The following is a 24,815-nucleotide window of genomic DNA, read 5'->3' as shown; positions in this document are numbered from 1 at the left end:
CGTGATGGGAAACAGATCTCACGTCTGTTTTTCTCCTCCGAGCAGAAATGAGAGTACGGACGTTGTACACATTCATTAACCTCCTCCCAAGGATTTTGTTTCATTCATCACATTTCAGTCACTCACCACAATGAGAACGTTCTGTGAAAAGGAATAGTTCGACAATAGTTTGGAAAATAGGCTTATTCAATTCATTTCCTAGAGTTAGATGAGGAGATTGATAGATGACTATATGAAGCTGGAGTCACAGCCTGTTATCTTAGCAACACTAACGGGAAAAAAGTGTCCAAAAGTAACAAAATCAGCCCACCAGTTTGTTAAACCACACAAAATACTGAAGTATAAAACATTTTTCTCATGGGGTCAGGAGATGACTGCTTTATATATATATACATAGAGAGAGAGAGAGATATGAAACTACAACCAGCAGCTGATTAGCTTAGCTTAGCATAAAGACCTAAAACAGGGGCCAGAGTTAACCTCGCTCTCTCCAACAATAACAGAGTGTCAAACTAAGGCTCATTAATTAACACATCATTTCTCTACAAAAAGTCACTAGGCTAGCTGTTTCCTCCTGTTTCAATTATTTATGCTAAGCTAAGATAGCCAGCTCCTAGCTATAGCCTTATGCTCGATTCCATCAGGTAAACTATTTCTGCCTGTTTCAAGTCTTTATGCTAAGCTAAGCTAATCAGCTGCTGGTTGTAGCTTCATATGTAGAGCATATATGTGAGATTAGTATCTTCTCATCTAACTCTTAGCAAGAAAGCAGCTGTTACACTGAAAGCTTTTTAATATCCCCTACCTGGTCTTAGTTCTGCAGTTCTACTGTGTATTTTAAGTACAATATATGGGGGTCATCCCAGGTCCTATGTTTTCCCAAAAAGGGTCCTATATTCCCCGGTCGCAAAAGCCTATGCCTTCACTAATTTAAGTCAGCATTTTGTTAGGGTTAGGGGGTAGGGTTAGGGTCTACATAGGCCTATTTGCAGTGGAATTCAGCACTGATTGTGGAAAAAATAACAGACCAGGGAACAAAGGACCCTTTCTGTGAAAAGCGGGGACCATAGGTACGCTCCCCAATATATTATATTGCTTTTTTTACTGAAGCTTATTTCATTGTATGCTTCAGTTGTTTTATGAACAACAGCAATAAAACTCATCTGTGTCTTTTCTACATTTACCTTGATTCATTTAACTGTTGCTAGACAACCAGGAAGAATTAAAACCCCTCTCATCTCGTTTTAGACGGCGACAATTGTTCTAATCTAATCCAGAAACCTCCCTTACTGTGTGTCCTCACCTCCGTTGGTCTTAGTCTACAGACAAACCAACAAAACAGCCTTTTGTTTTCCAATCATTCTCTTGTGTTACCTGACTTTAACCTGCTTTCATGGGGCGATTAAACGTCCTTTGTGTCTTTGCAGCAAACAACTCAAAGAGAATGCACAGTTGAAAGCACCAAGGACATACTGTATGTTATTCCTATTGGCAGCATACCCCTGTTTGTGAGAAGGGAAGGTGGGAGGGTATAACTCCCTTCCTCGTGAGTTTGACCCATTCAAAACAAGCGATTGAGAAAGGTCTGACCACACAGGCGCACGCACATCATACAGTGAAGTATGATGTTTCTGGATGTCTTCTACTGTGGAGCGTTGATGCTCTGCTGCAGGCTCTTCGAGGCCCTGCAGGTCTCACATGGACAACAGCTGATCCCGGCCCACGACCCCACAGTGACAGGTCAGACCGCACGATTGAAACCTCAAAGTTTTCGCAATAATATTCACGAAATTCTGTGCAATGCTTTATCTTAATCTTGTTAGTGTGTATTGGATTGTCTGCATGTGGTTCTTGCTTCCATCTTTTTTCAGCGTGGGATATTCTTTTCTGAAACAAATGCAGAGCACACCTTCCCATCAACAGGGACCTCATCAGCCTCCGCACACTCTCCCCGTGTCCCCCACAATGCACTGTGCTTTATGGATGACATATTCGCGGCGTTGCGTGAAGGTGTCGGGGACAACGGTGAACTCACAAACCGCAGTTTGACTCAGTTTGGAATCTGCACAGTATCTGAAAGCTCATCAGGCTCGGTCTTATTGCAGCTTGCTCAGGAAATCAGCAGAAACCAGAGAAATGGATTGGAGGTTTTGCATCCGACTGGAGGTACCAGCTCTCCCTGCCTGCAAAAAATTCTTAATCAAATATTTTTGTTTTTCTCATCTTACGGCAAGTCCCGTTTTCTCCATCAGTGCACTTACCAGAAGAAGATGAGAGAGGAACGCTCATGTTGACCTTTGACCTCCCTCAGTCGCCTTCGCTCCAGGTGAACCCCGTGCTGCTCTTGGCGTTTGAAAGTCCCCTCATGGGAGACAACCTGGACGTCACTTTCACCAGTCAGTCACTGCATCCTAACACACAGGTAAAAAGAAAGGCTGTGTGCGAATAACGCATGAATGCAATTCCTCAACCTGTTGTGTGTGATATCGTCATAGATATTATTGTTTTTCCCCTTTGTTGTAGTCTGTGTGCATTTCTGAAGAAACGCAGTACATAATGCTGTCAGGAAACGCATCAGAGGGCAACGTTCCCCAGAAGTGGAGGATTTCTGTTGAGACAAAAAACCCTGATATGAGTAAGATATGACGTTATATCTTCATATTTGAGAAGTTGGGCCATAAAATAACTAGAATATTTGTAAAAAACAAACGATTAACTGTCAAAGTCCAATAAAATTACAATAAAAACAATATGAGGAGCTCTTTTCCAAAACGCTATAAATCCATTTTAATAGTTTTCAGGAAAATTAAATTTTTTACCCCGACCCCCACATTTGGTTAATATTCAATGTATCTTGTCAGAATGGTTTTTATGGCTCAGTCTGAACATGTTGAACGGACGGACAACACCAAAAACTCTCCCGCTTCAGAGCGCCGCCATGTTGGATCGCATAGAACGCTCACTGAATTCTGATTGGTCGAGAGGACGTATCGCATTTAGGCTAAAAATAGGTTTGGCGCTTGCTGCGGTTTGGAAAGGAACTGCATCTTGCGGACCATTTTAAACAGAGAAATATAGCGATTTGGCAGAAACATTGATGAAGCAGTGAAAAGGTTCTGTACACAGCAAAGTGGCTCAAACTCATTTTTTTTAAATGTGGCTTTTATCTCGTTTTGGAAAAGAGCTCTTCATATCTTAAAAAACATTCACAATGTTAATTGCCTAAAGTGCTATGGCCACTCAAAAGAATCATGTCCTACCTAAATCCAAATCCAGACTTGTTTAATGGACATTGAATACCTTGTTTCATGTGCACTCTCCTCACGTTCCTCTGTTTGCAGACCAAAACCTAAAGGACATCTTTGTTGGTGCAAAATCAGGAAGGAACATCATGACTCCACTTCAGCTGTTCTCCGGAGAAAGAGGAACTGATAAGAGGTCAGTTCACGTTCCCTGTTCAAATGTTACTTGATTATTGTCTGAGTGATGTTCAGCAGCATTTCTTACTCTTTTTCTCAGATACACACACACTCCAGGTCCATCCCCAGCCTCTTCACAGACCTCCTTCATCTGTGAGCTGAAGCGCTTCCTAGGTGACGTCTTGCCTCAGGACCGCCCTGAGTCCACGCCGCTCCAGCTGGACTCCTTACAGTCCCTGCCTCCCCTGACACTAGGTTTATCCTCCAGCGACACCCTGCTGGCGGGACTGATCAACTCCTCTTCCCCGACCATCTTCTCCTTCACCAGCCGGGGCTCCAGATTCCAGGTGCATCGTGGAGAACTGGCCTTGTCTCCTGCACTGCTGGAGGAGCTCAAGCAGAGGTTGGAGCTGACTGTGATGCGGACGATGGAGGTAATACGGGAGGAGGAGGTGGGTCAGAGAGCCACGGAGAGGCTGGGAAGGCTCAAAGAGCTCAGCGCGTTTCCAAAGAAGGAACCGGCAGCAGGTGATGTGTACACAACCCCAGGCCATATCCAAATGTGTTTATTCGAGCTGATTTTAAAGTGGATTTAAATGGATGCTACAATATGATTTTCATACAATTGGTCTGTCAGTGTTTAGGTCAGTGGAGGGTGGATGTTTCAACCCTATAGTTTCAACCGTTTAATTTAACTATTATCTAATAGGCCCTCATTTAAGTTACTTCAGTCATTTATCTATGAATCTTAATGTTAGCTATTTACCATTTCACCTATAATAACTATTTCATGACCTTTAGCCATTTCATCTTATCCATTGCTTTTAGATCACTATTTCAACTTATTCACTACTTTTATCTAACTTTTATGCATTGCTTTTAGCTAAATGTTTTAACTTATCCATTAGTTTTAGATAACTTTCAGCGTATTCATTACTTTAAGCTAACTATTTGTACTAATTAATTGCCGTGAAATAACCTTTTCAACATATTCTTTAGCTATTTCAATTGATTTACTATGTTTAGCTAACAATTTCAACTTATCCACTGCTTTTAGCTAAGTATTACAACGTATACACTACTTTTAACTAACAATTTTAACTTATCCACTGCTTTAAGCTAACAATTTTAACTTATTCACTGCTTTAAGCTAACTATTACAACTTATCCACTGCTTTAAGCTAACAATTTTAACTTATCCACCGCTTCGAGCTTACTATTTCAATGTATCCACTACTTTTAGCAGAACATTTTTTACTAATTCACTGCTTTAAGCTAACTATTTTAACTTACCCACTAATTTTAGCTAACTAGTCTATTTTAACTTTGCTTTTAGCTAATGATTTTGACATATCCATTGTTTTAATAACAAAAACATTTGGTATTTAGGTGTTATAGCTGACCCAACATCTTAAAATCAAATCAAATTTCAAAAGCATCAAATTAGTTGAGCTACTCCACAGTCTTTACACACACATCCTGCAGAAGTCTTCGGATTCATAGTCCCAAAGCAATGTAGACTTGTGTTTGCATTCTGACAAAAATTTTGAGTTTTTTAGACTCAAAAATCCTGTTACCACTTTTTTAACTGATGCTTCCGTTGCCTTTACAACAGGAGAGCGCCAATACCGTTCATTTCTTCTGCTGAAGGCCCTGCAGATGGTGGGACGTGCGTATGAGGTAAAGAGAGGGCTGCGGTCTACCAGAGCAGGCTCCACCAACCCAGTGAGGGGCAACATATGTGGACTGAGGAGCCTCACCGTGTCCCTTAAAAAGCCTGTTATGGCTCCAAACACAGCCAACATCAAGAACTGCCATGGCTCTTGTGCTTCGCCCATGTTCAATGCCAACAACCATGCCGTCCTACTCAACTTCCACACTGAAGGTAGGAATGTGGAGGAGCGGACGCCGTGCTGTGTGCCTGTGGCCTACGATGCCCTGGAGGTGGTGGACTGGCATGATCATGGGACCTCCATCACCATTAAACCAGACGTGGTGGCAAAGGAGTGCGGATGCCGCTAAAACGGTTTTCTTCTTGGGGTGTAGTTGTGACACGAGATATTTGACATATCTAAGTCACTAACCATAGATGTTTGTCATTTTGAAGTATCACTTGATTGTTACTTAACCCTCATTTATTTATTCACACTGTATTAACACACTGGTAGTAAATGCACATATTATTTCACTGATGTCTCTTTAGGCTATACTTTGACATATTTAGACAACGTAGCATTTGCAGTATTTTCACGTCTTCACATGTATTCAAATTGAAATGTAACCAAAGTAAAGTATAAATACTGTTATCTTCCTCTGTAAATATTTCATTTTCTATTATCTAAGAGGTTATTTGAATAAATAGCTGTTGTTTAGCTAGAGACCATCTTGCAATGGGATCACACCAGCCGCAACACCAAATTGGGCCGTGAAGTGTGTGTTCTGGCGTCCTTGCTCAAACTACACCCGTCTTTGAACTCGGCCTTCCTTTTGTTCTCAACTACACACATTTTTGTGACTGTATCTTGCACGATTGTGACGTTATCGCGGTGACAAAATCTATCCGCAGACAAACCGTCAGACCGCCTCGTTGTTAGAGGCACCTAAAAGGCCACATTTTGTCAGGATGACGCACAGACTCACAAGGTGAAAACGCAGCTGTTAAAAATGGATTTAATGCAACATTCTCTGTCTTTATATCATTAAACGCAAAGTATACTGAAGACTGTTTGTGTTCTTTATTCAGAAACATGTTGTGACAGGTGATGACATCTATTTTTCTTGTACAAATCATACTTTCGGTTTGGGTTTTAGGATTGCTTTGTTGACAATTGGCTTTTTTCTTCTTCGTATCGCTCCAACTTCTTCAGATCCCCACCACCACATTAAATTGTCCCATATGGAAATCTGAAGACAGACAGACGGACAGACAGACAACAGGAAACAACACATTGTGGTAAAAAAAAAAAACACGTTATACAACCACATGGAAAATATATTTATACATTCACTTGTTTATCATACAGTCACTTCAAAGATGAGATTTTACATTTTTACATACATTTACTGGGACAATAAATATCTGTAACCCCCGGCATTTTTCAGCGCCCCACTAGCTCTGGTCCCCGCATTTCCTCCAAGTCCATAAATCAGGCACTAGTTCTGCTTTACCATCTTTTATACTGTTGCTAATCTATTCAACTGATTTGCCTAACATTAATCGTGCATAACTTAATCGTAATCGTAATTTATCGTAACGTAAACGAAATGTTGTCAAGCGCATAAAGGTAGAATATTCGAAGCCGAAAAAAGTAATTTTGAACTGGAAAAACCTACTAATAACAAATTTATTAAAGTGTTACATTGCTTTAGTGCTCATCCCTGTACTGTGCTGGTTGTGAGTGTTAATTTATAAATTCTCAGCCAAATAAATGTATACTCAAATGTCTCTTTATTCCCATATTTTAACGGGTTTAATGAGAAAAACTACTGCTCCTCAAACGAAGCACAAGTACACATAAACAAAGGCCTCTACTGATTTGTATCAGATGAAAAAACAGTTGAACTCAGCAGAAACCTAAAGATAAAAACCAACAGGCCTGTTCTACTGGTGTAACAGAGATAGACAGTACCTGCATTATTGAACCATCCTGCAGACTTCCCAAGAAAGACCGTATAGGCCTTCCTGTTTCCTCAACAAAAGAATCCATAGCATCTACAAAACAAAACAGATATATAAAAGACAGCGAAGGCCTGTTGACTTTAAAGGTGAAAGAGTTGATTAATGCACAGAAGCTAACAGCCAATGAGTGTTGTAGTGAATTGTACTCACCATGCAGTTCATTGACCCCCGAGCTCACAAGCAGCACGACCAGCGCCAGCACTAAGCAGCGGTTCATAGTGAATCCTTTCCATGGATTGGGAACATCGCTCAAATTTTCGATGGACAGGATGCGTTCATAAGACACTATGGACAGACACAAATGAGTCAAATACTAGTTGCCGTGTAATTCACTCAGTCGGTTGTTTAGGGTGGACGTAAATCTTACTTATGATGTTTTCAGACGTCCCAACTCTGGCTCCAAAAGTCCTTTTAGATTTAAAGCTTGGGTGCAAAAATAAAGCTGCAAGTTAAGATGACCGATTCAGTTACTGTCATGCATACAAACAATTAAAAAATGTTCTTACACAATAGACAGTACGTGTATCTGTGTGCACAGCCTTTCAGACTGTCCTATGTGTTATAGACTAACATAGGACAGCTTAAAATAGTCTCCCGCGGTGAGTTGAAAAAGACAAATATGACTTCAAGTATACGTTTTATATGAATCTCTGAACACACACAGACACACGCCAAAAGAAACTTACCTGATTTGACCCTTCAGTTGTGTCCCACCATTGCGGTGAAGGTAAACGTGGTTGTGTTGATGGTGATTTCTAGTCGGCAGGCACCAGAGTCGCTGTTATAGCCTGCACACCCTGCACCATGCTCCTTGATTGACAGGCACAGATGAGAGGTGTTGAAAAAAGGGAAACGATATTCAGAGTGTGTACTGAGACGGTTGAGACTAACCAGCAGTTAGGCTGTCGGTGGACAAGCGTAACCAGGATTGGCCTTTACTCCACGGATTAGAAAAGTTAGATGACAGATGGGGTGAAATAATGTAAATCAAAAGAGGGCTCATCTTTACGCCTCACCAGTTTAACAGAGACGTGGACATTAGACTTGTTGACTGGTGTTGTTTTGTTTGACAGGTTATAAATAAATAAGCTTTTATAAAGTTAATTGATTTTTTGTTCAGTTACAATTATCTCACTGAATATGAATAATTATAATGCAAATTGGTTAAACTGGACGGAAATATAATTATTAAACAGGTACTTGTCTTTTCTCTTGATAAAGACCGCGTACTGCAGGTAAGTGACCGTACTTGACTTGACTTGACATAACACAAAGATACATTTGTGATTTATAGATAAATACATTTACACAACCATGCTGATAGGCTTACTGGTATTCACAGATACAATTGAGCTAAAGGATTTAATGTGCCTTCCAAAAGTTTAACATTAAAGCGTAATTCCGGTGTAAAATCATCCCAGGGTCTTTTTTTTGTTTTGTTTAATAAACTCCGGGTTCACAAACTACGCTGTTGGTGCTTCGGTTAATGTGTGAGGACTTCTCATGCTACTGCAGAGGTTCTGTGTTATTTTGAGCAGTATTAGTGGTTAAAAAGACGTTTTAATGCCTTCACCGTGCTGCCCCGAGCTAATTAGTGTTAGCCACAGCCGGTGTTGTAGCGACTCTCCGTGATTTCTCTGTAATCGTTCATACACGTAAAATTGCCTCAATGGCTTATTTGATGACCGAAAGACCTTGGGATGATTTTACACCGAAATTACGCTTTAACATGATGTATTAATATATAAATATGTTAAAGCCCCTGAACACCCACACAGGTGTTTTCGCTACAAAATGGCGTACACACTATATAGTGCACTACTTCTCTGTAATACGGACTCAATCCTAAACAATTGTTTTTTTGCACATTTTTACAGTACTTTGTAAATTATTACAGTACTTCTGTATATATTACTATCGTAAATGTGATATTTAATATATATATAGTATATACTATATTGTATATATATTGTTGTTGTTAATATGTTGTTTGTATAGCTGGAGTTTGCTATGAAATTAATTTCCCCCTGGGATTATTAAAGTATTTTTGATTCTGACTTCTATGATAGGGATCGATTTCGAACACAGCTAAAGCTAACAGCAGATTTAGGAAGATGTCAATGAATTACCATAGACACACCCACACAGTCCTGAGAAAAGGTCTAACAAACCAGGTTAACTGAAAGCACCTGTGCGGGTGTTCAGGGGCTTTAATGATGATCATTGTATATATGTATGCACCATAAAAAGCTGTGTGTGTATATGCTTTTGGCCACCCTAGCTGTTAGGCCCAATTTAAAATGCATCTCAGTTTAACACAGTATTTTTATTAGAGGTTGTAAATGTTTTGGGCGACTGCATTGGTGTGGCAATGGTCCAACAACTGTCCAAAAAAAGAACTGGGAGAAACGGAGGAGCAAGATCAGAACAGTGATGCTGGGGGACACGTCCAGGATCAGGAGGTCCATTCGAGCAGCTCTTTTGAGTCCTTTCAAACCCCGCCAGAAATGTAATCACTCCAAGAGTATACTACGGGGTTGACTCTGGGAAGTTTTCTCCATGCATTGGCAAAAAGTGTTGTATCCCTTTAACCTTTCATTAGTATTAGTGATTATTTGACTTGTTTGCTATACATTTATTTTGTATTTAACAGTAGTATTGTCATAGCTGTTAAAACAAATCTTTAAATGTATTTTTTTTGTCAAAGCAATGTAGTTCACCTAGATGTGCAATGTAGTAACAGATACAGTAAATCTTTCCTGCCACAATCCATCACTGTATATAATAACTCTCTCACCTCTGCCTGACAGAGAACTCTGGTCTCTCTACTGTTTTGTTGTATATATTATTATTGTTTATTGTTTATAGCAGACTGTGCACTGTAAATATACACTATGTATATATTGGATTCTATGTATGTTATGTACAAAGTGTTTTATTTGCTGACCCACTACTGCTGTTACAAAATAATTTCCCAGTCTGGGATCATTAAAGTATAATATTCTATTCTAGTACAATAATAAATGTTGAATTGAATTGATTAAATATATGTGGTCTATACCTACTCTGTGAAGTGCCCTGAGATTACTTTTGTTATGATTTGGCACTATAAATAACATTGAATTGAATTGAATTATAAGGGGTTTTGTTTTTAAGTAAACATGTAGATTAATTACGTCACGTTTTCCCAGTATTACGTCACGGCGGAGCGGACACGCCCCTCGCAGACACCGCAGCCTGCTCCGCTCCGAGAGCTCGGCATTAGAGGAGAGGAGAGGACAGAGCCAGCAGCTGGTGTGGACGCTGGCCGGATGGTTAAATCTAACCTACAGACGATTTTGAATAGTCATTGTTTTGTTAGAGAAAAAGAGAGAAACTTATCCGAGATGCCTGTTATTGAGCAATCCAGTAATAAACCTGAAAGTGAAAGGTATGTCGTTGTGATTGTTATAAAGCTAATAACCATCTAAAGCTAAATTTAAAATCCGCGGCCTAGCTGAGAGATACGGTGTGCATATCCTGGAGGTGTCGCTTGTTTACATAACAGCACTATTTATCACAGTTGACGGCTCCAAAATACACCGTTTGGTTCGTTATATTTACATTAAACGTCTTAAAATCCTACCCCGAATTACAGAATATTATCCCGCTTGTATGTTATTAACTCAACACTGGTATTCACCAAATAGACTCAAATCATTATCAGCGCCGCTGTCGACATATCCGTGTTCTAGCTAGTTAAGCTAATGGCTAACCTTAAAGCTAGGTTAATGTGTTAAACGCCATAGAGATGCGTTAGCTTTATGCTAAATTGCTAGCATGCTTACATTAAATGTGTAGCTATCAATTGCGTTTTATAGGATAGCTTCTTGCGTGTTTTAAAATACTTTGCATTAAAGGTTGTATTCTCTTTTTGTTTTTTCGATATGAATATCACCGTAAGGGAAGCTAACGGCTAATGACCAACGGCTTAAGACTAACGGCTAATAACCAACGGCCGATGGCTAACGGCTAGCGCTAAAGTGACGTTATATCACTGGTGTTTTTGTCGTTACAGTGAAAACAAATGTCGACAATAACGCCACAAAATCACGATTTATAAATCACATCGCATCAAACGTTGTTCCTGCACTTAAAGGTTACGTAAAGTGAGCTTGTTGCTAACCAACGCAGCTTAAATGACTGCTGAATTGATCATTTGTGGCTTCATTTCAGTAAACAATAACGATGGCGTTTTTTTTAAATGACGAAAAATGGATAACGTTAGTTGAACCAATTTGGTTTAACTTGACCACACGTGGCAATCGATCGACATAGTTAATCAACATTTAAAATAACCTTTGCAACGTGTTATCTAAAATAGTGTTATATTAACTAATGTTGGGGCTCTGCCAGCCATTGGACTCCTGCTTGTTTGCTGGTTCACGTCCAATTTCATTTACTGTTAGCGATTCACTGTAAATGGGAACAAAGTGGGGTTTGGCGCCTGGAAATGTGCGTCTGTGTCATGATTTTAAACAACTTGTGAGAGATTAGCCCCGGGGTGTTTTGCCTGAGTCGTGTCCTGGCAGGATTTTTGCCCAGCTTAAATGTAGTGAAGGATTCATAGGAAATTTCCACTGCACTGCGAATAGGGTGTTATGGGTAATTTTGAGTCCTGTGATGACATATTGTACACAGACGCAAGCTATTTGGTGTTTAATAGATGTGTTATTATTTTCAGCATCCATGATGAAAACAGCGTAGATGCTGTTTACACCCAAGTGATAGATATAGCGAATTAAATACAGTTTTCTTCCTGTGTTTAACCCAAAATTGTTTTATATGTCTCAGCAGGTGCATTCTTTTTAAATGAGGCTTGTATAACAGCATGTTTCCATAATACCTTCATGGAAATTCACATGTAATCTTATTGATTCTCAGGACAAAGGTGCTCTTACGCAAGCAGAAGTGTGAGAGACTTACTGCTCATGTAACCAGATCAGCTGTCTTTGCTAAGACAACCCGGGGTGGGAGTGTGTGTTGTTGCCTGCTGCGAGCACGGGCACTTCAAAGACTGTTTTTGACTGTGTGTTATTTTTTAATGCAGGAAAAGGAGGCATTGAAGGTTTAATGTAAAGATGGTAATTTGCTGTTTTTTACATTATCCGATAATGGTATTAAGGGATCATTTGTGCTAGTTTGCAGTCTCCAATGCTTTGCAAAATCAGGTTGCATACTGGGTTAACCCCAGTTATGGGAGCGACAATTGTTCCCATTTGCTTTTCACACATCTGCTCCACATATAGCGCAGCAGTGACATTTGCGTAAGAGAGCATCTGGGAGTGTGAGAGAGAGCGTTTGCGTTGCTGCGGCAGTGCTGCTGCTTTGTTCCTGACATGAGCTGTGAGAAATACACCGTAAATGAATGCGGGACACAGACATCTGCACGTGTGAGCCAAGTTAATTCTTTTGAACACGTTTTGACCGGCCTCTGAATTAAAATGGCTGATCTCGCTCACCGAACTCATGTTTGTCCGTCGTAAACTGGAGCCATGAGGACAAAAGTAGGCTAATGGTTACACAAACAGAGCCTGAGCTTCTGGCAGCCTTCCTCTAAGAATCATGTGACACGCTCCCCCACAGAAACCGAGGCACACAGATCTGTTAGATGTCACTCAGTCTTTACAATGCCACAGGGTACAGCAGTGCAGATCGTGACTTACTGAGATGAAAACAAAATTTGTCTCGAGGGGTTGTAGTGAATATTTGACTGCAAGTTGACATGATGATTTTAATGGGTCATCAGTGATGTGGTAGTGTAATATAAACCGCTCCTGCCTGTAAATGTAATGTGCACGAGTCAACACATAACACAGACGTCTGTGCCTAAGATGAGGACAGTTACTGATTGAGCTGTTCCCACCAGCCTTGTATTGAGCTTCATCAGCCTCACTCAAGTTTCGCAACTGTTTCACTGTAATTCCAGAGATGAATCACTCATCGGTGTGATGTATGCTACGCCCTCCGTTTATATGGAGGGCTTGTTTTGCGTTTGGCAGCAGAACCTCCAGTGAATACGCCACTCATAATGACTCCGTCTGTGTGTGTGTCTTTTTCGTACCCCAGTATCTCCAATCCTAGGAGGTGCTCCCGCTGTTGCAGTAACCCGTGTCCGGGGCCTCTGTGGTGCTCCTGATGCCCCTCTCCCACCCCTGAAGATCCCAGGTGGGCGAGGGAATGACCAGCGGGATCGCAATCTTTCAGCTAAGCTATTCTATTCTGTGAGTGAAACCATTTCTTAAATCATTATTTTTTCTTTTACAGCAATTTGAAGTCTTCTCTTAGCAGGAACGTGTTTTTCATCAGGGGCTGGGGAAATGTAGCATGGAGCGACTTCGGGCTAACAGTGCAGAAAACTAAGGTTATCGAGTGGGAGAGTGACAAACACATCACTCTTTGACCTCAGTCAGGCTAATTTAATTGTTTTGAGATGTTGTACTGCTGCAGATGTTTGATTTTAATTTCCTTCGTAATGGTCAAGAGTTAAACATGCGCATCATTTCCTTATTCAATTATCTTTTTTTTTTTATTCCTGCTTTCTGCAGTTATAGCTTTCTTCTTGATGTCATCTTAAACACATGCGTTTCTCTTGTCACACCGTACCTCTGTGTTCTAGGACACTCAGTTGCTGGTTCTTGAGGAGCCTCCCCCTGCCAACGGCAGAGTACGTTTCTTGCTCTTCGAGCCCCGTCGCTCTGAGGGCAAGCACTGTGTCTGGAGGGCGGCGCTGAAAGGAGGGAACCTTTATGTTGAAATCCCTCCTGGAGCTTTGCCCGAGGGCAGCAAAGACAGGTCAGTTGGCAAAACCTTTCATACAGCAATTGAAGGAAAGATCTCTTGTTTAAACATTTAAAGTTTGATTGTTTTGAAATGAAGCAAATGGTAAAATATGTAATAATCTTATAAATAAAAATGTATTCAAAGATTTTTTTCAATGCCAAAAAACAGCTTCTTGTGTTTAATTTGTAAAATTTGTGTTGTATCAAAATAAAACCTGTAAATAAATGTAAAAACACTAATTTGTAAAATATAGCTGTTGGAGCTTGATTGACCAAATAAGTGACTCAAGTTATAGGATCACATCTTTGGGTAACCTTACTGTTCTTACTGCCTTTATTCTGTGGTATGGTTTATAGAAATGTGCTTTGACCGTCGTGGATAATTATTTTCCTCTGATATTCATTAACACTCTTCCGATAAAACATTAACGCTTGTTTGTTTCTTTACAGTTTTGCTCTTCTGCTGGAATTTGCAGAAGAGCAGCTGCAGGTTGGTCACGTGTTCATCTGTTTTCACAAGAGCCGTGACGATAGAGGTGAGACTTCGTTTGTCTTTTTCTTTAGCTGTTAAACTCTTACTATGAAACTCTGGTATAGCACTGGCTATTTTGAATAGTTGAGTTAATATTTAAGCATATGTGAAATGTACAGTAATACTAAAAAAACATGATTTTCACTGATGGTTAAATGAATAGTACTTCAGTGAATTACCTGTTTAGAAAGGTTTTTTAGTGTTTCCTTTGCGGTATTTCAGCAGATAAACCTGAACCTGCTTCTGTTTTCTGCGTACTATATGTAGCTTTTTTACATTACAAGCGTTCTCAAAGCTGTAAAATATTACGTTACGTCAGGGAAACCGTCAGCTTGGACTGGGTTAAGTTTTTTGGAAGGTGTAGTTTCTAGATCAAAGTCAGAAATCAAGAGTTTTACATCCGTTTACATCTTGTCTCTCCTCAGCATCCCTGCTGCGTACATTCAGTTTCCTGGGCTTTGAGATTGTGAGACCGGGTCATCCCCTCGTCCCCGCCCGCCCTGACGCTTTCTTCATGGCTTACAGCATCGAGCGAGATTCCTCCGATGACGATTAAATGACGCTGAGCAGTTACAAGTGTTTGTTTTTATTTCAATCCATACCCACACAGCTTTATGATTTTGGGAAACGAATATATTATCCAAGTTCAGTACAGTTGAGGTTTCCTCTGTGTTTGTTTATCGTTACCTATCATGTGCTGTGTTTCAATGATATTTGCACTAGGGTAAGATGTTAATATACCAGGAATGTAAAGCAAGCGCCCACACAATACCCGGGCATCCTCGCCACTGTATTACTTTCTGTGATGTGTAGTGCTGACCTCCGATTCTCCCCCTGAACGCCGACGATCTCCACAGTGTAATATTTATGGTAAATATACATTCATCTTAGTCATGGTGGTAGATACGATCTCATAGTAAGAATTAGTTGATTCTCCTGTTCATGTTGATTTTTTTATTGTGTGCATGATTTTCATTTGTTGCTTTGATTCACGTGATAGAAATCTGCATGTTGTAACTACTAAATAAAAGTGCTCACCTAAGAGAACCGTGTCGCTGGTCCTTTGAAATCGGGTTTCAATATGATTAGAAGGAACTAGGCCATATGTGTCCACGTCTGAAGGAAACGGCGTTTATACCTGGTACAGATGGCTTGGTGGTTTGATGTCACATACGGACACTCAGGCTGCTGTCATGGTGTTAAAAATTGTATAATTGTATAAAAGAGCAGGCTTTTTTGTAGTAAATATACAGATGGCTTATGTTTTAGCATTAAGTTAATTCCTTCTAAGAAAACCAAATGAAATAGTCATTTTTAAAGTTTGCATTATTAAATATAGGACACAAGAGGACCTGTAGCTTTATTCACAGAACCTTCTCTTTCTGTTAAACGTCCTCGTCCTGCATGAGAAAAGTATGTTCAACAATGGTCAGGGAGAAGGAAACGTTGATATTGTCAGAAAATAAGACTATTGTTTGTGTGATTGTTGAAAAAACAACCGAGACAACATTTTTAAATCTAACAGGAAAGCTCATCTCTAATAAAATTATGAAATAATCTGCTCCGAATGAATCCAAATCACTAATTTTGCTGTTATTGTGTTCACTATGTGGGGTAAGTTTATCAGTAGTCCTGTACTGTTATTGTTACGCATTAGTTAGCATAAGAAATATCCATAATATGTCACTGAGTCAGAGTTTGTCAGTTTACTCAATCATGGAAAAGGTTAAGGAGCCACTGCTTCATGAGTTATTAAGAACAAGCACACAATGGAGCGCATGAGGGCAAAAAACAAGTCAACTTTAGCGCAATTATTTTAACTGGGAAGACGTCAAAAAGCACAGAAATCTCTTGTGAGATAAGTTTCTAACTTTAGCCTGAATAAAGTTTGTCCGTGTACCGTTCATCAGTTAATTTCTAGTGCTTTTAGTGATTAATATTACAGCAACAAATGTTTAAAGTGCAGCATTTTATTAGATCTGTTTTACATGATGATGACCAGTACAGAACCATTACATGATGTCCTGAAAAAAAAGGAAGGAAGGAAGGAAATGGCTTCAAACCCAATCAAACACATTTTTTAGTGTGTATGTGTGTGTGTTTGTGTGTGTGTGTGTGTGTGTGTGTGTGTGTGATTTTCTGCTATTGTACATTATACAGTCTGACAGTTTCCTATTTACTATGCTGGATTACCCAAGACTCCTCAAAAGAGTGATTTAATTTCAAGATGGACTGTCCACATTCAGGGTGAGCCATAGCTGACTGGTCACACTCACAACTGTCTCAGGGTCTGTAAACGACAGGTATTGCAGGCACATGCAGTCCTCCCAATCCAGAGCAGACTGATCCTGGATCAGCCCTCTCTCTGCTAACTTCATCACCAGCAGGGCTCGCTTGATCGTCAGCCAGTTGTGCACAGCTGTGGTCATGGAGCCTCTGTGATTGAAGAGTGGGACGTGTGGCCCCCAGAGGAGCACCTGAAGCGTGGCTGCCATGTCCGCCATCTGTGGCCCGCTGCTCTGGCTCTGGAGCAGAGAGGCCAGATAAAGAAGCCCCCTCCGGTAAGAGGACTTGGACAGGGCTGGAGCTGGTGCTGGGCTCTCTTGTGAGTAGAGACAGTATTGAATTAGGGCTCCAATTTGTGATTTGATGTATGTGAGAGGCACAGGGAGAGCAGATGATAGCGGGGTTAACACCACACGAGGGACACAGTGCACCCTCCACCTGTTGATCTTGAAACATCTCTTGATTTCAGAGGCATCATGTTCTAGCTCCTTTCCTCCCTCTTCATTCTCCCTGTTGGACCACACTAAAAAGATCCCCTGTGGTGTGAGCTCAGCTGCAGTGGCACTGACGTTATACAGATGTTGTGAGCCCATTAATATCTGCAGCAACAGCGCACATACCTGTCTGTCATAGTCCAAACAATCTGTGCTCTGCAGCAAGCTGCTATGCTGAACAAAGTCCTCCAGAGTGGTGTGTGGCAGGTCTCTCTCAACACTCACCAAGAGTCCTTTCTGGAGGAAAGACTGCACTGAGGGCAGATTAATGTTCACATGAGCTGTGGCGTACTCAGTGCTGCCTCCCCCTGGTGGCTTAACAGCAGTGCAGTCTGACTTTAAAGGATGAGAGGGAGCTTGGGTTTGTAACATGCCGGAGTCATTCCTTGGGGCGTTGCATGGTTGGAAATGAGCAATAACACCCTGCACATTCACATGTGATGGTTTGTGTTTAGTGTGAGCTGAGAAGACTTCATCCGTCTGTTTGTGTACCTGCACAGAAAGATAGAAATCAGACACTAATACAGCTAAAGCGGCAATCGAGCAGCACTTGCACTACAGCAGTGTATTTACTTTGTGGCCTTCCTGTTGCAGTTGTGACACCTGATGACAGTTAAGAGGAAGTGTCTCTGGCACCGCAAGTCAGTGAGACAGTTGCAAGTCTCGATAAAGATCAAGTTTGTGTTACTGGCTGTTGTGTACAATAGGCATACCACCTTGTTTCATGTGCAATTTCAACTGCAATGTGACCCCAGGTGAACAACCGAGCATGCAGTATACGGAACATACTTTAAACTATGTGGAATTAATTAAAGAGCTGTAACATTACCCTTAAACCAAGCGTCCTCCCTGGGAGCTTGGGGCTGTGCAGGCTGTAGTAAACCGTGTCCCAGATCTGCTTTGGCTCGCTGCCCTCACACAGCAGGAAATCCTGAGGCTGGTATGAGCTGCCGTCCCTCTCTGTGGCCTCTCCCTGCAGCAGGATACCAGCCTCCACGCTCTGTGCCGTGCTTCTCAGAAAGAGTAGATGTCGATGCTGAATGCCCTGAGAAACAACCCTCTGGTCATCAAACCTGCTGAAGAGGTGGAGCAGATGTTCGTCCGGGGTGTCAAAGGACAGTTGGGAGAGGGACGGTAAGGGGACTGGATTATCTCTGACTGGTTTAAAATCTTCTGCCTCCTCGTAGACGTAGGTGTCGGGTATGGGTGCCAGCATGTAGAGGGGGTTGTCAAAGTTTTGAGTTTGTCTTTGCAGTGGAGACAGAGGAAAGAGTTGAGGTGCATCGGCACTAGGGAGGGAGATGGTGCGGACGAATCTTTTCTTTGGGATAGGCGGTGGAGTGCCGTCTGAGAAAAATCTCACCAGGTGTTGGGAGGGATCTGGGCAACACAGTGAGAGACCTCTAGGTCAGACTTGAACAGTGAGCAAGAACAATGAACATGCAACAGTTTGGGGAACTAGAAAGCAGCTTGTTTGACAAAAAACAAGTCCCTGTAATCTCACTGAATATCCCACGCATGTTTTTGAAGGTAAAAGTTTCAGATGGTTACTTCCTCTCTTTCATTTCTCACGAGAAAGACGAACTGAGAAGACTGAACCATAGTAACTTGTGTTTTCCCATCACACTGAGCTCCAAATGTCAGTGATGTTTTCAAAATTGGGGAACCAGACAACTGTAAATGATGCAGTAAGTTACATGGCATTTGACTGGATACAATGACATTTGAGACACGTGAGTACTTTCCCCTCACCTGAACTCGCTTCATCGTTCTGTAAACCTACCGTAGCGCTGGTGTATGGGGCACCGGGCTGCCTGACAGTCAGTGGGTTCAGAGAAGACATCGTTGAATGTGAAGTTTTGATGCTGCAGTGCAACAGGGCTGAGCAAAACACAGTCAGACCCCACACTGGAGTGTCTGGAAGAATTGCTCCTGTGTAAGAAGGTGGACAGAGTAACATAAAATGATCAAAGTGCATGTACTCTAGCATACTTGACATTACAAAATAAAACATTTCTCCATGGCATATCTACTTTCACCTCAATTAAGTAGGATCTTTTAATGAAGATTGAGTGATTATGGATTAGATGGAATATGAAGAACAATCAGAAGCTTGTAATAAGATCTACAAGAGACATTTTGTTGGTCTTACCTGTGCTGTTTGACAGGCAGCACTGGTGGCTGTTCATCCGCTCTGCTGCCAGGACCAGACGCCATCAGGAATCTTTAAAGCTACAAACAAGCTCCTCCAACTCTCTCACAGTTCACTTTTGTCTGTCACTGAACGCAGCGTGTGTGGAGCTCACAGGTGGCTAACTCATTGCCTCTCCAAAAATACTTCCCGTTTATCTCAGTAACTCCCTCCTTCGCTTGATCTCTCTGGTCTGTGTAGCTGCAGGTTTTAAAGTGAACCTTGTTATCTGTTGCACAAATCGTTCTCTGTCTGAGGTTGAGGTCGGTACCGGAAGAGTTGCGTCTCTTATGAGGGCAAAACTGTCCTCTGAGCTAACCTCAACTTGCCAGAACGGGGAAGAGCAGTTGCAGCGAAAGCCCCTTGAATTTGCTCTCTCATTTTTTTCTTTCTATCTTTCTCAGTTGATCTACATTTCGCCATATGTAGACTCAGCATGGACTTCTCTACTCTGGATGATGCAGTCCAGGCCTTAAAACGTGCAATGCACTCTTCAGGGCATAGTGTAAAGTGTTTGCCTTCGCTGAATTTAAAGGAAAGGTTAAATATTTAAGCAGATAAAGGCCGAGATCGTTTGTCATGTCTATAACAACTGGGAGATTTTGGACAAATATTTATGGTTGGATAGCTTTAGTAAATTCTGTATGTACTATAAATGATAACATGGAAGGAGTGAGGGAAGCTGTGCAGTGCATTTTAAAAGTTAATGGCTTCTCTGCACAGTCAGCTCTTAGGTCAGGTCATAGGTCAGTCATGCTCAAAGACACTTCTGCAAGGCATGTTTGTTCAAAAACACCCAAAGGCCTATATGAGAACAGTTTTAAAGCCAAAAGTCAGAATAATCAGGATTTTATAACTTGGGTGATTGCTTACCAACAAGGCAATTAAATGAACTCCAGCTGTAATAAGAAGACATCGACATTATCACCTTTAATGTTGTGTAAAGAGTCTACAGCCGTGCTATCGGCTCCGTGAAGCTGTTCTTCGGTAGTTCTTTGAGCTTGAAGCTAACATCAGCGTGCTAACATGTTCAAGTTAATATGCTGATGCTAAGCAGGTGTAATGTTAACCGTGTTCACCGTCTTAGCATGCCAACATTTACTAATGAACACAAAGTACAGCTGAGACTGAATTGGCGGGATCACCAGTTCATTTCAGTCCCACAGACAGATCAACACGTCCATCCCTTGAGCATGCTGCTACAACATGTTACCAGAAATGGTGAATATGTGAGGAAATACAGTCTTACAAAGCGTCTTGAATAAATTATTATAATAATTAAGTCTCACACCATGATGCAACAATGTGAGAAAAAACAGGTGTATAAACAACTGACAATAAGTGACCCCTCTTTGCATATCCTGATAGGTGTAATAACCGCCGTGTGATGTCAGTGACTCATAATCAACTCCCACACATGTGTCTGATATAATACTTCTTTACCAGGATGACTCACACATCCTCTGGGTTCAGGGCTACACTCGCTCAAATGGGTTTTATATTTAAAGGCCTACCTCAACAGTCCCCATCTCATTGAAAAACAGATGACAGTGTGTGAACATGCTGTGAGTGACAAGGATGTGAACCACAGTGCATTACCAAATCTAAGAAAGACAAATAAGGAGCTGAAAATGAGATTTGTCATAAACTCTGCATGTGGTGATCAGTGTTAAATGCTCCTCCTGCTATGAATTGAAATGTGTACTGCAGTAAAGGTGTTTCATTTGAACATTATATTAAAGGTCCCATATTGTAAAAAGGAATATTTGAATGTCTTCTGTTCGTTATAAAGCAGGCAGAGGTTCTATACTGATACTGTGAAAGTATCAGTCACAATGCATCCACAGGGAAATGCACGCTGTCCGTACTCAGAAACTGTGTCTTTAAACGAGCCGTCAGGACTTCTGTACGTTTGTGATGTCACAACTGTACTATACATATATGTAGAAAGTGTCGTAACGGCAGATCCTTGGAACGACTGTATCTCTAAAAAGCAATTAGCAACAAATTAAAAGCAGCAAGTATTAGACCAACAGGGAAAAAGTGAGAAATATATATATATATATATATAAAAGTGTGTCATTGTAATTTGCTAACCTGAAAATGAGCATAATATGGGACCTTTAAGCATCAACATATATTTTACACAGGAGAAAAGAAAGATGGTGATGGTCATCAAGCAAACATGTCAGTCAAATCCAAAACACTGTATGAGGAAGTCATTGTCAACAAGAATTATTCTCTCAGTTCCCGGTTTATTAAGTACAGTTCAAACGAATGCAGCCCTGGAATAAACCCTGAAGCTTATCCTGTTCACTATTTAGTTCACCCCATTTATAAAGATCAACTCAAGGCAAATTAAGTGGCCTAAACGTCTCTCAGTAAAACAAAATGCAGTTAAATAAAGACTGGTACATGAGAGCTGGGTAATATATATATAATAGATCAATGTCATGATATTAGACTAGATATCACCTTTGATATCGGATATAGTTTAATAACATAAGTGTTGTCATTTCCTGGTTTTGAAGGATTCTTTACAGTAAAGTGTAATTTTCTGACAGTCTGTTCTGGTATTTTCCTTTACCCACTTAGGGCGCACTCACACTGTCCTTCCGCACCGCGCCGCGCCCCGGGCTTTAGGGTACTCCCTCTCCCCATAGTCATTATATGCACATGACTCTCATTGTGTAAGAAATGCAGTGAAAGAACCACTAGTTGACCATACGATATAGATATTGACGTATTTGGTCAACATTTTTGATTCCTTTCTCCATATCGCTATATTGGAGAGAAATGATGAAACTTTAATGAACTGACACTTGCACTGTTCTGCACAAGTCTGTGTGTTTCTTAAAAGAACAAACCTAAATGAATGAGGGACTCAAATGGAAGCGGAAACCCTTATTTGGCTCGAAGCATTAATGTAAATCAGTCGTCATGCACATAAACAAACAATATGGCAAGTGATTATAATTTTAGATCACCTTCATCAACAATCTATTCTTGTGTTCAGGGACCTCATCCTTGTATTGTCATTGGTCTCCACTTAGAGCAGAGCCCTCTGCATCCTAATGATATTTACGCAGTAAATTTCAGTGTGTGGGAGTGTTGAGGACTGGAGGATGCATTAGTCCACCGTCATTAAGGGCCTCGCCACTGAAGCTCTTCATATGCTAAGGAGGGAGAATTGCTTGGTTTCTCTGCCTGAGGGACACATCAGCACACATTCATGCAAGTTTACAGTCCCGGCTAACTGTGGAAAACAACACTGACATATTCAACAAGGGCTTGAAAAGGAGCAGACAGCTTGAGAGCGAGATGCATTTAGGATTGGGAGAGCGGTGGAGGAATTCATTAACCTTAAACACTGTGGCTGATGTGGAGTATTCAGTCTGCCTGTTATGATAATCTTAAAGGTGACCCTGCGTGCTCCTCTGCACAAGAAACTTTGAGACAGAATAAGACCTTGAAAGACTCAAAGATAATACATGCAATATCGCTGCAGTCTGTTTATAGTATGTTGCTTTATTTCTTTTTCTTAAGGTGACAACAACTAATACATTTTTCACAAGTTTTCACAGCTTTATCTGCTGACATTGTTTGTCCACTGACACGAGACAAACACTTAATAGATGGCAGTCAACATGTATATACACAAATCAATGCACAAATTGTAGTTGTTAAAGACCTTGGCACTGCTATAAATCAGTGACATGAGTTCATTCCGTATGGCGTGAGGTGAAATGTTTCTTTATTACTTCGTAAAAGCGCCGTTTGTGCTTGCCGCCTGGCTGTCTGGGCGTCGATGAAGATGAGGCGGAAGTGTTGGCGGAGGAGGCAGAGGAAGCTTTTCTCTCTCCCTTTACTGATCTTTCTTTATTCTGTGAGTCAGTTAAGTCTTTAGATACTCTCTTCTTGTCTCCTGAGTGATGAGAGGAGTTGCCTTTGTTGTCTGTTGTCCTTGTCACTGGAGTTTTGCTGGGGCAGCATGCAGTCTCCTCTTCCTTGTTTAAGCGTCGTAGCCCGACCTGGCAGAGGAGTGTCTCCTCGCTCGCCATCTTTGGGCTCTGGCTCAAGGTGATGAAGCCATACGGGGTGGTGACTTTGGGCAGGTGTGACAGGGAGAGGGCTGCTCTGCTGGCGGGATCCAGGCAGTGCTGGGCCTCCGTGTAGGGATAGGACACCTCCCTCTGAAGAAGAGATCTCCTCTGGATAAAGGGGTCGGAGACACTCCTCTCTGCCCTGCGGTCCGACAGAACCAAACTGAAGCCTGAGGATGATCTGGAGGATGAGAGCGTGGAGTGGGCCAGAGAAGCAGATAAAGATGACTCGGGCTCAGTCCCAGAACTCCCTAAGCCTTCGTCTGTCTCTACATCATCCTCCCCTGTCTCTTTGTCCAACGATCTTAAGCTGTTCTGCACAGACAGACTTGGTATAGTGAACTGCGGGATGCTGTCAGGTGTCAGGATATTTGGATAAATGTTCTCCCGGCTTGTCTGGAAGTCTGATCCAAGAGAACACCCGAGGGACCTCGCACTGCTGGTAGCCCACAAGAGTGCACGAACCCCTGCACTGCTGTGTCTGCGTGATGTGGAGAAATCATCTAAAGCTTTGGTTCCACTGGAAATAGCTCCAATGCTGAACGTCCGCGTGACTGTGTTCTTATCCATCACTGAACAGGCTCGGTTGTAGATTGGCAAGAGGACGGATGACAGGCAGCTTTTATACATCTCCACAGCCCACATTTCGTCCTCCTCCAAGTGCATCAACAGATGCGTAAATGTGACGAAAGCCAGTGGCGGAAATGGTGACCAATTATGGAGCTCGTCAATGGAAGCACAATGACGGGCCTCTCTCTGAAACCTCTTCACATGCTAAGGAGCAGACCGAGATGCAGCATCTCCTGGCCGCTAAGATCATCACACTGTAGCATGTTACTCAATTTTAGGGGAACTAAAATGTACTTTCTCATGATTAAATGGTTTCAGTCTAAGTTTTCTGCTGCAATTATTGACTATTTTCAATCTCTTTTCAAATAATCCATTAATTCTTTGGTCTAAAAAAAATAAATAATCAGAAAATAGTTTATTCCATTGCACAATCTAACCAGGGCAGTAATTATAATATATATTATATAAACTACTTTTTTTAATTAATTTTTTTTATTTGAAAGGGACCATGTGCAATCGAAAACATAAATGCAACCATTTGATACATTGCACCAGAGTAAGCCTTCGGTCAATTTGCATCTGCAGTCCCTCATTCAAATAGACTCAAAAATAATTCACAGTGCCTTCATCATGTGTGTTTGACATTAAAACATGATGTGTAAATATATGAATATCAATAATAATTATTTTAATACCTTAGAATTGTATGCACTATAGAAC

At 41.2% G+C, this 24,815-nt stretch overlaps 3 protein-coding genes and 1 long non-coding RNA gene across 4 annotated transcripts; 2 read left to right on the top strand and 2 right to left on the bottom strand.

Annotated features, from left to right (window-relative positions):
* Nucleotides 1-1,625: 1,625 nt before the first annotated feature.
* Nucleotides 1,626-5,441, top strand: amh (anti-Mullerian hormone; the record flags this gene model as incomplete). The annotated part of the gene is made up of 7 exons (XM_083910951.1): nucleotides 1,626-1,740; nucleotides 1,903-2,166; nucleotides 2,253-2,422; nucleotides 2,524-2,635; nucleotides 3,342-3,438; nucleotides 3,520-3,947; nucleotides 5,035-5,441. The coding sequence occupies 7 exons, from the start codon at nucleotides 1,626-1,628 to the stop codon at nucleotides 5,439-5,441; spliced, it is 1,593 nt and encodes a 530-aa protein (XP_083767077.1).
* A 698-nt stretch (nucleotides 5,442-6,139) lies between these two features.
* Nucleotides 6,140-7,908, bottom strand: LOC310945177. The gene is made up of 5 exons (XR_014593147.1): nucleotides 7,785-7,908; nucleotides 7,466-7,540; nucleotides 7,249-7,383; nucleotides 7,049-7,131; nucleotides 6,140-6,323 (listed from the first exon to the last, which is right to left on the bottom strand). It is a non-coding gene; the product is annotated as an uncharacterized lncRNA (long non-coding RNA).
* A 2,462-nt stretch (nucleotides 7,909-10,370) lies between these two features.
* On the top strand, nucleotides 10,371-15,492 carry oaz1a (ornithine decarboxylase antizyme 1a). Its single transcript, XM_083939562.1, is given in 6 exon segments — nucleotides 10,371-10,528; nucleotides 13,207-13,273; nucleotides 13,275-13,361; nucleotides 13,757-13,932; nucleotides 14,370-14,455; nucleotides 14,877-15,492. Coding segments are annotated over 6 exon segments (666 nt in total). The 5' UTR covers nucleotides 10,371-10,409; the 3' UTR covers nucleotides 15,008-15,492.
* Nucleotides 15,493-16,673: 1,181 nt separating this feature from the next.
* LOC310945010 (inactive tyrosine-protein kinase PEAK1) lies at nucleotides 16,674-19,448 on the bottom strand (the record flags this gene model as incomplete). The annotated part of the gene is made up of 4 exons (XM_083910950.1): nucleotides 16,674-17,723; nucleotides 18,061-18,611; nucleotides 19,015-19,163; nucleotides 19,384-19,448. 4 exons carry the CDS (start codon nucleotides 19,446-19,448, stop codon nucleotides 16,674-16,676), a joined length of 1,815 nt encoding a protein of 604 aa, XP_083767076.1.
* Between the last annotated feature and the right edge of the window lie 5,367 nt (nucleotides 19,449-24,815).

Source organism: Echiichthys vipera (genome assembly GCF_963691815.1).
Source record: "Echiichthys vipera genome assembly, chromosome: 3".
Taxonomy (NCBI): domain Eukaryota; kingdom Metazoa; phylum Chordata; class Actinopteri; order Perciformes; family Trachinidae; genus Echiichthys; species Echiichthys vipera.
Note: the sequence above shows the minus strand (reverse complement) of the source record. Positions and strands in the feature narration are given on the sequence as shown.